The sequence below is a fragment of the Prunus mume genome, linkage group LG7 (genome assembly GCF_029339155.1).
Source record: "Prunus mume cultivar Tortuosa linkage group LG7, ASM2933915v1, whole genome shotgun sequence".
Lineage (NCBI taxonomy): Eukaryota > Viridiplantae > Streptophyta > Magnoliopsida > Rosales > Rosaceae > Prunus > Prunus mume.
Genome location: NC_142704.1, coordinates 337139 through 355771, shown reverse-complemented (window position 1 = coordinate 355771; position 18633 = coordinate 337139). Strand labels below are relative to the sequence as shown.

At 39.1% G+C, this 18633-nt stretch overlaps 1 protein-coding gene and 1 non-coding gene across 2 annotated transcripts; one reads left to right on the top strand and one right to left on the bottom strand.

Annotated features, from left to right (window-relative positions):
* Nucleotides 1-4664: 4664 nt before the first annotated feature.
* Nucleotides 4665-4770, bottom strand: LOC148915148 (small nucleolar RNA R71). The gene has a single exon (XR_016122405.1). It is a non-coding gene; the product is annotated as a small nucleolar RNA R71 (small nucleolar RNA).
* A 4238-nt stretch (nucleotides 4771-9008) lies between these two features.
* Nucleotides 9009-9441, top strand: LOC148915147 (uncharacterized). Its single transcript, XM_089041194.1, has 2 exons — nucleotides 9009-9210; nucleotides 9248-9441. Exons 1-2 carry the CDS (start codon nucleotides 9009-9011, stop codon nucleotides 9439-9441), a joined length of 396 nt encoding a protein of 131 aa, XP_088897320.1.
* The last annotated feature ends 9192 nt before the right edge of the window (nucleotides 9442-18633 follow it).

Here is an 18633-nt window from a genome sequence, read left to right as displayed (position 1 = left end):
TTTGGTGGGTTTTGAGTGAAATCCAATCCCAAGAACTATGGAATATACCAACCACTCCATTTCAGAATGAAGTTGGTACAAACCTGAATTGTCCGATTTCATGGACCAATCAATATGGGATTGAGTCTAAAACTTGGGGAACATCATAATATGGTGGGAGGAGTCATTTGGTGGGTTTTGAGTGAAATCCAATCTCAACAACTATGCAATACACCAACTACTCCACTTCAGAAAGAACTTCGTACAAACCTGAATTGTCCGATTTCAAGGACTAATCGATATGGGATTGAGTCCAAAACTTGGGGAACATCATAATATGGTGGGAGGAGTCATTTGGTGGGTTTTGGGTGAATTCCAATGGCTAAAACTATGCATTGCACCAACTTCTCCATTTCAGAATGAACTTCGTACGAACCTGAATTGTCCGATTTCATGGACCAATCGATATGGGATTGAGTCCAAAACTTGAGGAACATCATAATATGGTGAGAGGAGTCATTTGGTGGGTTTTGAGTGAAATCCAATCTCAACAACTATGCAATACACCGACCACTCCATTTCAGAACGAGCTTCGTACGAACCTGAATTGTCCAATTTCATGGATCAATCAATATGGGCTTGAGTCCAAAACTTGGGGAACATCATAACATGGTGGGAAGAGTCATTTGGTGGGTTTTGAGTGAAATCCAATCTCAAGAACCATGCAATACCCCAATCACTCTATTTCATAACGAACTTCGTACTGAACCGGAATTGTGCAATTTCATGGACCAATCGAAATGGGATAAAATCCAAAACATGGGGAACATCATAATATGGTGGGAGTCATTTGGTGGGTTTTGTGCGATATCAAATCTCAAGAACCATGCAATACACCAACCACTGCGTTTCAGAATGAACTTCATACGATCTTAAATTGTCCAATTTCGTGGACCAATTGATATGGGATTGAGTCCAAAACTTGGGGAACATCATAATATGGTGGGAGAAATCATTTGGTGGGTTTTGAGTGAATTCCAATGGCTAAAACTATGCACAGCACCAATCTCTCCATTTCAGAATAAACTTCACGAACTGAATTGTCCGATTTCATGGACCAATTGATATGGGATTCAGTCCAAAATTGGGGAACATCATAATATGGTGGGAGGAGTCATTTGGTGGGTTTTGAGTGAAATCCAATCTCAACAACTATGCAATACACCAACCACTGCATTTCAAAACGAACTTCGTACAAACCTGAATTGTCCGATTTCATGGACCAACCGATATGGGATTGTGTCCAAAACTTGGGGAACATCATAATATGGTAGGAGGAGTCATTTGGTGGGATTTGAGATTAATCCAATAGCTTGAACTATGCAATATGCCAACCACTACATTTGAGAACGAAGTTCGTCGATCTGGAATTGTCCGATTTAATTGACCAATCGATTTGGGATTGAGTTCGAAACTTGGGGAACGTCATAATATGGTGGGAGGAGTCATTTGGTGGGTTTTGAGTGAAATCCAATCTCAACAACTATGCAATACACCAACCATTGCATTTCAGAACGAACTTCGTACGAACCTGAATTGTCCGATTTCATGGGCCAATCGATATGGGATGGGGTCCAAAATATGGGGAACAAGGTAATATGGTAGGAGGAGTCATTTGGTGGGTTTTCAGTGAATTCCAATGGCTAAAACTATGCACCTTTGCACCAACCTCTCCATTTTAGAATGAATTTCGTACGAACCTGAATTGTCCGATTTCATGGACTAATCGAAATCAAATTGAGGCCAAAACTTGGGGAACATCATAATATGGTGGGAGAAATCATTTGGTGGGTTTGGAGTGAAATCCAATCCCAAGAATTATGCAATACACCAACCACATGATTTGAAGCAACATTGTATGAACCTGAATTGTCCGATTTCGTGGACTAATCGATATGAGATTGAGTTCAAAACTTGTGGAACATCATAATACGCTGGGAGGAGTCATTACGTGGGTTTTGAGTGAAATCCAATGGCTAAAACTATGCCATACACCAACCTCTACATTTGAGCAGAACGAACTTCGTACGAACCTGAATTATCCGATTTCATGGACCAATCGATATCAGATTGGGTCCAAAACTTGGGGAACATCATAATATGGTGGGAGGAGTCATTTGGTGGGTTTTCAGTGAAATTCGATGGCTAAAACTATGCACTGCACCAACCTCTCCATTTTAGAATGAATTTCATACGAACCTGAATTGTCCGATTTCATGGACTAATCGAAATCAGATTGAGTCCAAAACCTGGGGATGATCATAATGTGGTGGGAGGAGTCATTTGGTGGGTTTGGAGTGAAATCCAATCCCAAGAATTATGCAATACACCAACCACACCACTTCATAACGAACATCGAACAAACCTGAATTGTCCGATTTCGTGGACCAATCGATATCGGATTGAGTCCAAAACTTGGGGAACATCATAATATGGTGACTGGAGTAATTTGGTGGGTTTTGAGTGAAATCCAATCTCAAGAACTATGCAATAAACCAACCACTCCATTTCAGAACGAACTTGGTACGAACCTGAATTGTCCGATTTCATGGACCAATCGATATGGAATTGAGTCCAAAACTTGGGGAACATCATAATATGATGGGAGGTGTCATTCGGTGGGTTCGAGTGAAATCCAATCTGATAACTCATATATTTATACATTTATACCATCCATTTCTAGTCTATTTGTGATGTTTTTGAGTAAAACATGTTGCGTTTTACCCTATTTTGTGTTAGTATGCAGTTGCACCTACTTTAGGATCAAGTTGAAGGCAAAAGAAATCAAAACATGTCATTTTTGGAGCTGGCCACTATTCAAACGTGGAAAGAAATTTCGTGACCTGTTTTGAAGTCCAAATAAAGATCCAAAGTGAACCTGGCTTGTTTAAAGACTAAGAGCGGAATGGGAAAGTAATGGGATTTCTAGCCTGATGTGGAGGTGCCAAATAAGGCAAAAACGTGCAAAATAAAGGCTGATTTATTAGGATCTCTTTGGAATATCTGACAGCCTCTTTTACCCCATAAAAACTTGCCTTTTAGCCACTTTCACAGACCCTATTTATTTTGGACGAATTTCACAACCCTAAACATCCTTCTTTTTGTCATTCTCCCCTTTCACACACACTTAAACCCTAGCCGCCATATATTTCCACCATCAAGACTCATTGCAGGAGGCTGTTCTTGGAGAAGTTCAACATCAGAATCAGTTCAAGGGTTTCCTCTCATGAATTTATTTTCACTCATGTTGTTTATTTTCGTTTTAGTCTTTGTGAACATGATGTGTAAATAAATTCATAGCTAGGGATTTCGATGTAGCCTTGCAACATTGATCTATGTTTCTAAGTTAAAGTATTCTGTTCATCAATCTATTTCTTGTTTCATTCACTGAATCTATTGTTAAATTTGTTTGTCAATTTTAATGTTTGATCACCATTAGGGTTGCCTACAGATTATCTAGTCAAGGTTATTGTAAACATCATGCTTAATCTTGATAGACATGTGAATGAATAAAGAGAATGCTATGCAAACATCCTGCCGTGTGTTTTCTTCGGTTCTTTAATGTTTTCTCGCATGTTAATGACTCTTAACCTGGAACCAAAGTTGAACATCCCAATTAGGTTGCAGATTAGGAGAATTTGATCAAAACCACACATCATATGGCTGATCATATATATGTAAAGTGAACTCTGGAAACAGGTTGGTAGTTGAATATGGTTTAACTTTATAAACATGGAATTGGTTTTGCAATGGTGAACTCGAAATCCCTGGTCTCATCCCTATTCTTCTTACATCAATATCTCATTCGCTGCTACATTCTTCTTGCATTTTAAGTTATTTTTCGTTTACAACACAAACTACTCTCAATTTGTCAGTTTCACTTTTAGTTAGGGTTCTTTCAAAACTAGTAATTTATAGAGGTCCAATCGGTCCTGTGGTTCGACACCCTTACTTGTACCATTATACTAACCATATATTGGCACTTCGGAAGGAACACAACAAAATTTTGGCGCCCGACTGATTGATCTACTGTGATTGCTTGTTCTCAAACCTAATTTCGTTTTATTTTTATTTTATGGTAGTATATGTCGATACACTTGCTGAAATAGGCCAAAGACTTGAGCGGTTAAAGAGCAACACTTTGAGAATGTATCGGCTAGTGCCGGACTAGCCGTATAGAAGAGGACAATAGTTCTTCTAGCCCATGAGTGTAGATTCTTTCGATAACTTTAACTGTGGAGAAGAAGAGATGGTGGCAATAACGATGACAACTGAGCTTTGGAAGATTATGCTCAACCAGTTATACCAAATTCACCTTCGTGCATCTTGCTGCCTACTGAAGCTAGAAATTATGAACTCAAATCTTCTCATTTTCACATGCTTCCTTCTTTTTATGGTTTACCTAACGAAGATCCATTATCCCATATTAAGGAATTCTACAATGTTGTGAGTGGTTTACCTTTGCAGGGAGTGAGTGAAGCAAATCTTAGGATGAGGGTTTTTCCTTATACATTGAAAGATAGAGCAAAGAATTGGCTAATGACGTTAGCACCTGGTTCGCTCACCACTTGGGATGCCGTAGCTAAGAAGTTTCTGGAGAAGTTTTCTCAACTCAAAAGACAGCTACGTTGAGAGGGCATATCTTCAACTTTAAACAAGATGATAGAGAACCTTTCAATGAATGTTGGGAGCGTTTCAAGGCCTATTGCTCCAATGTCCACATCATGGGTTACCTCTTTACTTACAAATGCAAATTTTTTATGATGGACTAACCCAAACATGTCAATCAACTGTGGATAATGCAGCGGTGGAGCTTTGAAGAAGAAGAATGCAAGAGTCATATAACATTTATGAGATGTTGGGATCTAATGCTCAACACAAAGATAAAAGAGGTAAACGAGTTGGAATGTATGAAATGAGTTCTAATAATGATCTTGCTTTGCAGGTGGCTAGTTTGGAAAAGAAGCTCGATTCATGTGCTCAATATGGCGCCTAAGATAGTGAGTGTGTGCCATTTGCAACATACCAGTCATCCTACTTATCAATGCCCGGCTAGTGAGGCTTATCCCGAATTCGTTCAAGAGCAAGTGAATCTCATGAATTCTTACAATCAGAGGCCGAGGAATGACCCATTCTCTAATACATATAACCCTGGTTGAGAGATCATCCCAATCTCTCATGGAAGAATAACAATCAATTTCAAAATTTCCAACCAAAGCCTGCCACTACGCTTGAAGATACTCTCAAAATGCTAGCTCAGAACACCGTTCAATTCCAGCAAACTACCAATAGTACTCTCAACAACATTCAATTGATCTAACCAAAATGGAGACACAATTAGGTCAGATTGCTGATGCTTTGTGTCAAAGAGAACCGAAATTTCCAAGCCAACCGGTGATACTTCAAAGGAACCAAGAGCAGGCCAAAGCGGTCATAACACTTAGAAGTGGTAAGGTTATTAATAATAGAGTTGGCAATGAAGTTACTAATGAATCTGATCATGTGAATGCAGGCCCCTCAAGAAGAGCATGAGAAACCGAATGAAGATCCAAGCAATGCCACTTCTTCGTATGAAGCTCCAAATTTTCACAAGGCTGAAAAACCTTACACTCCTCCAATCCCATTTCTGGAAGACTTGCCAAAAGCAAGGTGAGAAGTCATTTAAAGAAATTTTGATATTTTAAGTAAAGTGAATGTTAATTTACCTTTGCTTGATGTCATTAGGAATATGCCAGATATGGGAAATTTTTCAAGGAGCTAAACACTTATAAGAGGAAGTATGGACCTAATGAAAAGGTGATGGTGTCTAAAAATGTGAGTGCTGTGCTTCAAAGAAAGCTCCCACCAAACTCAAGGATCCGGGCAGTTTTTCTATCAATATCACCATTGGAGACACGCTAGTTGAAAAGGCTATGCTTGACTTGGGGGCGAGCATCAATTTAATGCCCTATTCAGTGTACCTTCAATTAGGTTTGGGGGTTTGAAGGCAACAACTATTTCATTGCAACTTGCCGATCGATCAGTGAAATATCCAAGAGGTATAGTGGAAGATATCTTAGTTCAAGTTGACAAACTAATTTTGCCTGCTGATTTTGTAGTGTTGGACATGGAAGAGGCTCCTATACATGATCGTGAGTTACCTATTTTGCTTGGGAGACCCTTTATGGCCACGGCAAAGACTATCATAGATGTGCAAAATGGTCTCCTCACCATGACTGTGCTAGGAGAAACTGTACAATTCAAAGTGTTTGAATCTCTTTCTCACCTCTTCTAGTTCACTTGATTGTTGTTCGATTGATGTGCTTGATTCACTTGTTTTCTCTAAGTTTTTGCTGGCACAATCCAATGATCCATTATAATATGTTTTGAGTCAATCTCAAGATGACTTTGATGAAGAAGTGCTCATGGAGATGGTGGCAGCCTTGGAAGCATTAAAACCATATCCCTCCACTTTTTCACCTCTTATAGAGCCATTAGGACCATCTGCACACACATCTGACCCCATCTATTGTTAAACCTCCAAAACTTGAGCTTAAACCACTTCCATCACATCTAAAATATGCTTACCTAGCTGAGTTTGAAACTCTCCCAGTTATCATAGCATCGACCTCACCCCTTTGGAAGAAGAGAAGCTAATTAGGGTGCTAAAAGAGTTCAAATCAGCCATTGGTTGGTCTATTGCAGATATCAAGGGAATAAGCCCTACCATGTGCATGCATCGTATTTTATTGGAGGAGGGAGCGAAACCAACTCGTGAACCACAAAGAAGGCTCAATCCACACATGAAGGAAGTAGTGAGAGCTGAAGTGTTGAAGTTGCTAGATGTGGGTATCATATACCGATTTCAGATAGCAAATGGGTCACTGTTCACGTAGTGCCTAAGAGGATTGGAATCACAGTGGTAAAAAATGAGCATAAAGTGCTTGTTCAAATGAGACCTGCAGCTAGTTGGCGTGTTTGCACCGATTACAGGAAGTTGAATTCGTACACTAGAAAAGATTATTTTCCTATGCCTTTTATTGATCAAATGCTTGAGCGATTAGCTGGTCACGCATATTATTGTTTTCTTGATGGATATTCAGGTTATAATCAAATTGCGATTGCTCCAGAAGATCAAGAGAAGACTACATTCACCTGTCCTTTTGGCACTTTTGCATATAGGAGGATGCCGTTTGGCCTTTGCAATGCCCCAAAGAACATTCCAACGATGTATCGGCAATCTTTCAGATATGATTGAGAGATTTATTGAGGTATTCATGGACGATTTTCAGTTTTGGTTCTTCTTTTGATACTTGTCTTAACCATCTCTCTCTAGTGCTTCAAAGATGTCAGAAACAAATTTGATTCTCAATTGGGAAAAGTGTCAATTTATGGTGAAACAAGGTGTTGTGTTGGGACATGTAATATCCAGCAAGGGTATTGAAGTTGACAAAGCAAAATTGACATCATCTCAAATATGGCAGCCCTACTTGATGAAGGGAGTGAGAAGCTTTCTAGGACATGCTGGTTTTTATCGTCGTTTCATTAAGGATTTTTCCAAGATCACTCATCCATTGTGCAATCTTTTGGCCAAAGATGTTGTATTTCACTTTGATAAAGATTGTATGAATGCATTTAATACCTTGAAACGTGAACTAACCTCTGCTCCTATCATTATGGCCCAGATTGGTCTTTGCCTTTTGAGCTAATGTGTGACGCCTCGACTATGCTATTGGTGCTGTTTTAGGTCAAAGAGTAAATAAGCTGCCACACGTAATCTACTATGCAAGTCGGACATTAAACGATGCTCAACTCAATTACTTTACAACGAGAAGGAGTTGCTTTGTTGTTTTAACTTTAGAAATTTCGTTCATATCTTGTTGGGTCTAAAGTTATTGTTTACTCTGATCATGCAGCTCTTAGGTTTTTGTTGACCAAGAAAGATGCTAAACCACGTTTGATAAGATGGATACTCTTGTTACAAGAGTTTGACCTAGAAATTCGAGACAAGAAAGGGAGTGAAAATGTTGTTGCTGATCACTTGTCGCGCCTTGTTGATGAAAACCGTGGAGATGGACAAATTTTGCCTCTCAACGAATCATTCCCGGATGAAAAACTCTTTGTCATCCAAGATAAAGAGCCATGGTATGCTGATTTTGTCAATTATCTTGCTTCTAGTGTAATTAGAGATGATTTGACTTTTCAGGAGAGAAAGAAGTTCTTTTCAATGGTGAAACACTACATGTGGGATGAGCCCTATTTGTTCAAGTATTGCCCTGACCAAATCATTCGAAGATGTGTTCGAGTGAGCGACAAAGCATACTAACATTCAGTCATGCATTGGCATGCGGAGGTCATTCAGTGCCAAAAAGACACTTTAAAGGTTTTACAATCTGGTTTCTTTTGGCCTACATTGTTTAAAGATGCTTTTGACTTTTGCTCTAAGTGTGATAGGTGTCAGAAAATGGGGAGCATCAGTCGCAGGAATGAAATGCCATTAAACAACATTTTAGTGGTAGAGCTGTTCGATGTATGGGGAATTGATTTCATGGGACCATTCCCATCTTCTTTTGGATACATATACATACTAGTGGCAGTAGATTATGTATCAAAATGGGTTGAGGCAACAGCTACAAGAACTAATGATCACAAAGTTGTTTTGAATTTTCTCAAAGATATGATTTTCACTAGGTTTGGAACTCCGAGAGCTATCATTAGTGATGGTGGCAGTCACTTCTGCAACAAACCTTTTGAGGCATTGATGAAGAAGTACAACATCACACATAAAGTGGCAACTCCATACCATCCTCAAACCTCTGGACAAGTGGAAATCAGCAATAGAGAAATAAAGAACATCTTGATGAAAACAGCCCTACAAGGAAGGATTGGTCACTAAGGTTGAATGATGCACTTTGGGCGTATCGCTGCACAAGACCCCAATTGGAATGAGCCCTTATCGACTGGTGTTTGGAAAGGCATGTCATTTGCCAATGGAGCTTGAGCACCGTGCATATTGGGCCATAAAGAAGTTCAATTTTGATCTCAAAGAAGCTGGTACAGTGAGGAAGCTCCAACTCAATGAGTTGGAAGAGCTCAGAAATGAATCATATGAGAATGCAAGGATCTACAAAGAACGAACCAAGCTCTACCATGACAAAGCAATTCTTAGGAAGGAGTTTCAACTGTATGAAAGTACTTTTGTATGACTCACGTTTGCGACTTTTTCCAGGTAAATTGAAGTCTAGATGGGTTGGACCATTCAAAGTGCTTCAAGTATTTCCCCATGGAGCTATGGAGATAGAAAACATCAAGAACGTGACCCGTTTTAAGGTCAATGGACAGCGTTTGAAGCCTTATTTGGAGAATGTTTCACAGGAGCAGGTTTATGTAGTTATGGATTCTCTCGAGTTTATGACAACTTAGACACACTACCATGTCTTGCCTAGACATTAAATAAAGCGCTTGCTAGGAGGCAACCTAGCTGGGTTTGTGTTCTTTCCTTTTATTTGTGTTAGTTTTTAGTTTTTATTTTATTTCATTCCATGCACACTGCCAATTTGCATTGCATCCATTCCATTCATTTTTTTAAGCATCGAGGACAATGCTTAGTTTAGGTTTGGGGGTGTGGGATTTTCGTTTGTTTCTAGTTCTGGTTAAAGTTTGCTTTGCTTACTAATGTGAATGTATATGAGGTCTATGGTTTACAATGAGGACTACTGTGTTGTCATGAAAAAGTTCGTATCATTATTTTTTATTTTTATTTTTTCAAAGCTGTTACTCTTGGAATCATGGTGGTTAAAGTATCATGCTCAAATTCTGGAAGAAGAATTGTGGAGACTACCCTAGAGAGTGATTTTGAGCCTATTTACTTCTTTGAGAGGGTTTAAAGTGTTTGTACTCCTATCTTTTTGCTTCAACTTCATTTCAAATGATCTCATTATTTTTGTTTGATTGAACGCTAAGAATTGTTCTCTTTCGCAGATACCATGTGTTTGGTAACACTCATGAATGAACTCATTGAGATGATGTTAGGCTATGCATGTCTTAACCACCAAAAGGCCTAATTTCTTACCTTTATGTGTGTGTCATTACCCCATTTTGAAGCCAATCATGTTTAGCCATTTTCTTTTCTCACATTTTTTTTCCCCCATATCCTTTTATCTCAATATGAGATATTTAGCCCATTACAGCTATACCCTATAGTTTGGGGAATACCAAAGTGATGAAGACAAAGATAATTCGAGCTCTACATAAAGAATGTGGTGTGTACCGAGGTATGTGTGCTGGAATTGTAGAAAAAAGAAAGAAAACAGAAACAAAGTTTTAGAAAAGAAAAGAAAAAAAATCAAAGAGGATGTAATTTCTAAATCCTTCCATTATCGCACGGATCCTGGATGCCACGAACAAACAACAAAGATCAATTCAAGAGGAGAGCTTGCTGCTTTCACAAGGAAGACACTTTGGTATGTCCCAAGCTTTAGTATTTCCTATCCTTTCTTTCATAGCCCCTGACCTAAGCCTTAACATTACAAACCTTGTGAAAGACCTAGCTGATCTTTGAGGATGTATTCATGAGTGATGCTAAGTATGTGTGCTATCCATATTCTTAGTGTTTGATTCCCTTCATGAGATCTGTCCAGAAATTGTGCTTTTATTTCATATTTCATATGTGAGGATTTTGATTTCCTTTCACATAACTTCACTCACATATGTTTGAGGAGAGACCGTGCCTTAGGATCTGAGTGAAAATTTGAGTGATATCTGTGAGGACTAGAGTTGAGGCGATTTCTATCTTTGGCATTTGAGTATGGTATCTTTGAAGTCATGGGACATAGAGTAATTATTTTTTACACTTTATGATATGATTCTTTCAAGTGGCAGACTAGTGGTTTGAATGTATGACTAAGCTTTCATTGGTTCTTATTAGTTTGCTATAAGTATGCTTTAACCAATTTGCTTGCAAGTATACAGATGTTTGTGGGTGTCATCACTGTAAACCCTCGGAGACACAACTCCTCCCACTAGGGACACCTATGGGTTTAAAGGCTTGTTGCACATGCTCAGTGCAATCGTTTAGCCAGCGAAAGTGGTCTAGTTAGATTTTAGTGTCTTGTGTGTTTTTAGTTTCAGTTTTGCTCGAGGACTAGCAAAAATCAGGTTTGGGGGTATTTGATAACTCATATATTTATACATTTACACCATCCATTTCTAGTCTATTTGTGTTAGTATGCAGTTGCACCTACTTTAGGATCAAGTTGAAGGCAAAAGAAATCAAAACATGTCATTTTTGGAGCTGGCCACTATTCAAACGTGGAAAGAAATTTCGTGACCTGTTTTGAAGTCCAAATAAAGATCCAAAGTGAACCTGGCTTGTTTAAAGACTAAGAGCGGAATGGGAAAGTAATGGGGATTTCTAGCTTTGATGTGGAGGTGCCAAATAAGGCAAAAACGTGCAAAATAAAGGCTGATTTATTAGGATCTCTTTGGAATATCGTGACCTCTTTTACCCCATAAAAACTTGCCTTTTAGCCACTTTCACAGACCCTATTTATTTTGGACGAATTTCACAACCCTAAACATCCTTCTTTTTGTCATTCTCCCCTTTCACACACACTTAAACCCTAGCCGCCCATATATTTCCACCATCAAGACTCATTGCAGGAGGCTGTTCTTGGAGAAGTTCAACATCAGAATCAGTTCAAGGGTTTCCTCTCATGAATTTATTTTCACTCATGTTGTTTATTTTCGTTTTAGTCTTTGTGAACATGATGTGTAAATAAATTCATAGCTAGGGATTTCGATGTAGCCTTGCAACATTGATCTATGTTTCTAAGTTAAAGTATTCTGTTCATCAATCTGTTTCTTGTTTCATTCTGAATCTATTGTTAAATTTGTTTGTCAATTTTAATGTTTGATCACCATTAGGGTTGCCTCAGATTATCTAGTCAAGGTTATTGTAAACATCATGCTTAATCTTGATAGACATGTGAATGAATAAAGAGAATGCTATGCAAACATCCTGCCGTGTGTTTTCTTCGGTTCTTTAACGTTTTCTCGCATGTTAATGACTCTTAACTGGAACCAAAGTTGAACATCCCAATTAGGTTGCAGATTAGGAGAATTTGATCAAAACCACACATCATATGGCTGATCATATATATGTAAAGTGAACTCTGGAAACAGGTTGGTAGTTGAATATGGTTTAACTTTATAAACATGGAATTGGTTTTGCAATGGTGAACTCGAAATCCCTGGTCTCATCCCTATTCTTCTTACATCAATATCTCATTCGCTGCTACATTCTTCTTGCATTTTAAGTTATTTTTCGTTTACAACACAAACTACTCTCAATTTGTCAGTTTCACTTTTAGTTAGGGTTCTTTCAAAACTAGTAATTTATAGAGGTCCAATCGGTCCCTGTGGTTCGACACCCTTACTTGTACCATTATACTAACCATATATTGGCACTCGGAAAGAACACAACACAATCTCAACAACTATGCAATACACCAACAACTCTATATCAGAACGAACTTCGCACGAACCTGAATTTTCCGATTTCAAGGACTAATCGATATGGGATTGAGTCCAAAACTTGGGGAACATCATAATATGGTGGGAGGAGTCATTTGGTGGGTTTCGGGTGAATTCAACGCCAAAACTATGCACCTTTGCACCAACCTCTCCATTTCGACGAACTTTGTACGAACCTGAATTTTTCGATTTCACGGACTCGATATGGGATTGAGTCCAAAACTTGGAGCGCATCATAATATGGTGGGAGGAGTCATTTGGTGGGTTTTGAGTGAAATCCAATCTCAACAACTATGCAATACACCGACCACTCCATTTCAGAATGAGCTTCGACGAACTGAATTGTCCGATTTCTTGGACCAATCGATATGGGCTTGAGTCAAAAACTTGGGGAACATCAAAACATGGTGGGAGGAGTCGTTTGGAGGTTTTTGAGTGAAATTCAATCTCAAGAACCATGCAATACACCAAACACTCCATTTCAGAACGAAGTTCGTACGAACTGAATTGTCCGATTTCATGGACCAATCGATATGGGAATGAGTCCAAAACATGGGGAACATCATAATATGGTGGTAGTCATTTGGTGGATTTTGTGTGAAATTCAATCTCAAGAACCATACAATACACCAACCACTGCATTTTAGAACGAAATTGTACGATCCTGAATTGTCCAATTTGGTGGACCAATCAATATGGGATTGAGTCTAGACCTTGGGGAACATCATAATATGGTGGGAGAAATCATTTGGTGGGTTTTGAGTGAATTCCAATGGCTAAAACTATGCACAGCACCAACCTCTCCATTTAGAATGAACTTCGTACGAACCTGAATTGTCTGATTTCATGGACCAATTGATATGGGATTTAGTCCAAAAATTGGGGAACATCATAATATGGTGGGAGGAGTCAATTGGTAAGTTTTTAGTGAAATCCAATCTCAAGAATGCAATACACCAACCACTCCATTTGGAACGAACTTCGTACGAACATGAATTGTCCGATTTCATGGACCAATCGATATGGGATTGAGTTCAAAATTTGGGGAACATCATAATATGGTGGGAGGAGTCACTTGGTCAGTTCTAAGTGAATTCCAATGGCTAGAACTATGCACTGCACGAACATCTCCATTTCAAAATGAACTTTGTACGAACTGAATTGTCCGATTTCATGGACCAATCGATATGGGATTCAGTCCAAAACTTGGGGAACCTCATAATATGGTGGGAGGAGTTATTTAGTGGGTTTTGAGTGAAATCCGTTGTCCAGAACCATAAAATACACCAACCACTCCATTTCATAACGAACTTAAACGATCCTGAATTCTCTGATTTCATGGACCAATCAATATGTGATTGAGTCCAAAACTTGAGGAACATCATAATATAGTGGGAGGAGTCATTTGGCGGGTTTTGAGTGAATTCCAATGGCTAAAACAACATACACCAACTTATCCATTTTAAAATGAACTTCGTACGAACTGAATTGTCCGCAGTCATTGACCAATCGATATGGGATTGTGTCCAAAACTTGGGGAACATCATAGTATGGTGGGAGGAGTCATTTGGTGGGTTTTGAGTGAAATACAATGGCTAAAACTATGCAATGCACTAACGTCTCCATTTCAGAACGAACTTTGTACGAACCTAAATTGTCTAATTTCACGGACCAATTGATATCAGATTGAGTCCAAAAATTGGGGAACATCATAATATGGTGGGAGGAGTCATTTGGTGGGTTTGAGGTTAATCCAATGGCTAGAACTATGCAATACGCCAACCACTACATTTCAAAACGAAGTTCGTACGATCCTGTATTGTCCAATTTCATGGACCAATTGATATGGGATTGAATCCAAAACTTGGGGAACATCATAATATGGTGGGAGGAGTCATTTCGTTGTTTTTGGGTGAATTCCAATGGCTAAAACTATGTACTGCACCAACCTCTCCATTTCAGAATAAACTTCGTACAAACCTGAATTGTCCGATTTCATGGACCAATCGATGTGGGATTGATTCCAAAACATGGGGAACATCATAATATGGTGGGAGGAGTCATTTGGTGGGTTTTGAGTAAAATCCAATGGCGAAAACTACGCAATGCACCAACCTCTCCATTTCAAAAATTGGGGAACATCATAATATGGTGGGTGGAGTCATTTGGTGGGTTTTGAGGTTATTCCAACTGCTAAAACTATGCAAAACACTAACATCTCCATTTCAAGCGAACTTCGAACTGAATTGTCCGATTTCAGGACCAATCGATATGGGTTTCAGTCCAAAACTTGGGAACATCATAATATGGTGGGAGGACTCATTTGGTGGGTTTTGAGTGAATTCCAATGGCTAAAACTATGCACTGCTCCAACCTCTATATTTCAAAAGCGAACTCGTACGAACTGAATTGTCCGATTTCGTGGAACAATCGATATCGGATTGGGTCCAAAACTTGGGGAACATCATAATATGGTGGGAGGACTCATTTGGTGTGTTTTGAGGTTAATCCAATGGCTAAAACTAGGCAGTACACCAACCTCTCCATTTTAGGACGAACATGGTACGAACCTGAATTGTCCGATTTCGTGGACCAATCGATGCGTGATTGAGTACAAAGCTTGGTGAACATCATAATATGGTGGGAGGAGCCATTTGGTTTTTTTTTTTTTTTTTTGAGTGAATTCCAATGGCTAAAACAATGCACAACTCCAACCTCTCCATTTCAGAACGGACTTCGTACGAACATGAATTATCCGATTTCATGGACCAATCGATATGCGATTGAGTCCAAAACTTGGGGAACATCATAATATGGTGGGAGGAGTCATTTGGTGTTTGAGGTTAATCCAACGGCTAAAACTAGGCAATACAGCAACCTCTCCATTTCAGGACGAACTTGCATTTAACTCAATTGTCAGATTTCGTGGACCAATCAATATGGGATTGAGTCCAAAGCTTGGGGAACATCATAATATGGTGGGAGGAGTCATTTGGTTGGTTTTGAGTGAAATCCAATCTCAAGAACTGTGCAATACACCAATGACTCTATTTCAAAACGAACTTCATCTGAACCTGAATTGTCCTATTTCGTGGACCAATTGATATCGGATTGAGTCTAATGCTTAGGGAACATCATAATATGGTGGGAGGTGTCGTTTGGTTCCCTTTGAGTTTAATACAATCTCAAGAACTATGCAATACACCAACCACTCCATTTCCGAACAAACTTCGCACGAATCTGAATTGTTTGATTTTCATGGACCAATCGATGTGGGATTGAGTTCAAAACTTGTGGAATATGATAATACAGTGGGAGGAGTCATTTCGTGGGTTTTGAGTGAAATCCAATGGCTAAAACTATGCAATACACCAACCTCTCCATTTCAGAACGAACTTCGTACGAACCTGAATTGTCTGATTCATAGACCAATCGATATGGGATTGAGTCCCAAACTTGGGGAACATCATAATATGGTGGGACGAGTCATTTGGTGGGTTTTGAGTGAAATCCAATCTCAACAAGTATGCAATACACCAACCACTCTCCATTTGAGCGAACCGTACTGAACCTGAATTGTTCGATTTTGAGGACCAATCGATATGGGATTGAGTCCAAAACTTGGGAACATCATAATACATGGGAGTAGTCATTTGGGTTTTGAGAGAAATCAATGGCTAAAACTGTGCAATACACCAACCTCTCTATTTGAGAACGAACTTCATTACAAATCTGAATTGTCCGATTTCATGGTACCAATCGATATGGGATTGAGTCCAAAACTTGTGGAATATCATAATACGGTGAGAGGAGTCATTTTGTGGGTTTTGAGTGAATTCCAATGGCTCGCCAACCTCTCCATTTCTACAACGAACTTGTGCAGCATAAATTGTTCGATTTCATGACCAATCGACATGGGATTGAGTTCAAAACTTGTGGAAAATCATAATATGCTGGGAGTAGTCATTTCGTGGGTTTTGAGTGAAATCCAATCTCTAGAACTATGGAATACACCACGACTCCATTTTAGAGCGAACTTCGTCTGAACTGAATTGTTCTATTTTGTGGACCAATTGATATCGGATTAAGTCCAAAACTTGGGGAACATCATAATATGGTAGGTGGAGTAATTAGGTGGGTTTGGAGTGAGGGTTTAAGTATGTGTGAAAGGGGAGAATGACAAAAGAAGGATGTCTAGGGTTGTGAAATTCGTCCAAAATAAATAGGAGTGCGTGAAAGTGGCTAAAAGACAAGTTTTTATGGGGTAAAAGAGGCTGCGGATATTCCAAAGAGATCTAATAAATCAACCTTTATTTTGCAAGTTTTTGCCTTATTTGGCATCTCCAAATCAGGCTAGAAATCCCCATTACTTTCCCATTACGCTCTTAGTCTTTAAACAAGCGAGTTCACTTTGGATCTTTATTTGGACTTCAAAACAGGTCACGAAATTTGTTTCCACGTTTGAATAATGGCCAGCTCCAAAAATGATATGTTTTGATTTCTTTTACCTTCAACTTGATCCTAAAGTAGGTGCAACTGTATACTAACACAAAATAGGGTAAAACGCAACATGTTTAACTCAAAAACATCACAAATAGACTAGAAATGGATGGTATAAATGTATAAATATATGAGTTATCACTTGGATTGTCCGATTTCTTGGACCAATCAACACGGGATTGAGTCCAAAATGTGGGGAACAGGATAATATGGTCGGAGGAGTCATTTGGGGGGGTTTTGAGGGAAATCCAATGGCTAAAACTATGCAATGCATCAACCACTCCACTTCATAACGAACTTCGTACGAAACTGAAATTGTCCTATTTCATGGACTAATCGATATGGGATTGAGTCCAAAACTTGGGGGACATCATAATATGGTGGGAGGAGTCATTTGGTATGTTTTGAGTGAAATCCAATGCCTAAAACTATGCAATGCACCAACCACTCCATTTCAGAATAAACTTTGTACGAACTTGGATTGTCCAATTTCATGGACGAATCGATATGAGATTGTTTTGAAAACTTGGGGAACATCATAATATGGTGGGAGGAGTCATTTGGTGAGTTTTGAGTGAAATCCAATGCCTAAAACAGTGCAATGCACCAACCACTGCATTTGAAGCGAACTTCGTACGATCCTGAATTGTCCGATTTCATGGACTAATCGATATGGGATTGAGTCCAAAACTTGGGGAACATCATAATATGGTGGGAGGAGTCATTTGGTGCGTTTTGAGTGAAATCCAATGCCTAAAACTATGCAATGCACCAACCACTCCATTTCAGAACGAACTTTGTACGAACTTGGATTGTCCGATTTCGTGGACCAATCGATATGAGATTGAGTCGAAAACATGGGGAACATCATAATATGGCGGGAGAAGTCATTTGGTGAGTTTTTGGTGAAATCCAATGCCTAAGACAATCCAACGCACCAACCACTCCATTTCAGAATGAACTTCGTACGATCTGAATTGTCCGATTTCATGGACTAATCGATTTGGGATTGAGTCCAAAACTTGGGGAACATCATAATATGGTGGGAGGAGTCATTTGGTGGGTTTTGAGTGAAATCCAATGCCTAAAACTATGCAATGCACCAATCACTCTATTTCAGAACGAACTTCGAATGAACATGAATTGTCCTTTGTCATGGACTAATCGATACGAGATTGAGTCCAAAACATGGGGAACATGATAATATGGTGGGAGGAGTCATTTGGATTGTTTTGAGTGAAATCCAATGCCTAAAACTATGCAACGCACCAACCACCCCATTTCAGAACGAACTTTGTGCTAACTTGGATTGTCCGATTTCTTGGACCAATCAAGACGGGATTGAGTCCAAAACTTGGGGAACATGATAATATGGTCGGAGGAGTCATTTGTGGGGTTTTGAGTGAAATCCAATGGCTAAAACTATGCAATGCATCAACCACTCCTCTTCATAACGAACTTCGCACGAACCTGAATTGTCCTATTGCATGGACTAATCGATACGGGATTGAGTCCAAAACATGGGGAACATGATAATATGGTGGGAGGAGTCATTTGGTTTGTTTTGAGTGAAATCCAATG

Bases quoted from the DNA above. Each gene is read 5' to 3' on its own strand.
- LOC148915147 (XM_089041194.1), top strand. From the start codon at position 9,009: ATGGAGCTTGAGCACCGTGCATATTGGGCCATAAAGAAGTTCAATTTT. The intron at 9,211-9,247 runs GTACTTTTGTAT...GACTTTTTCCAG, and splicing joins GGAGTTTCAACTGTATGAAA to GTAAATTGAAGTCTAGATGG.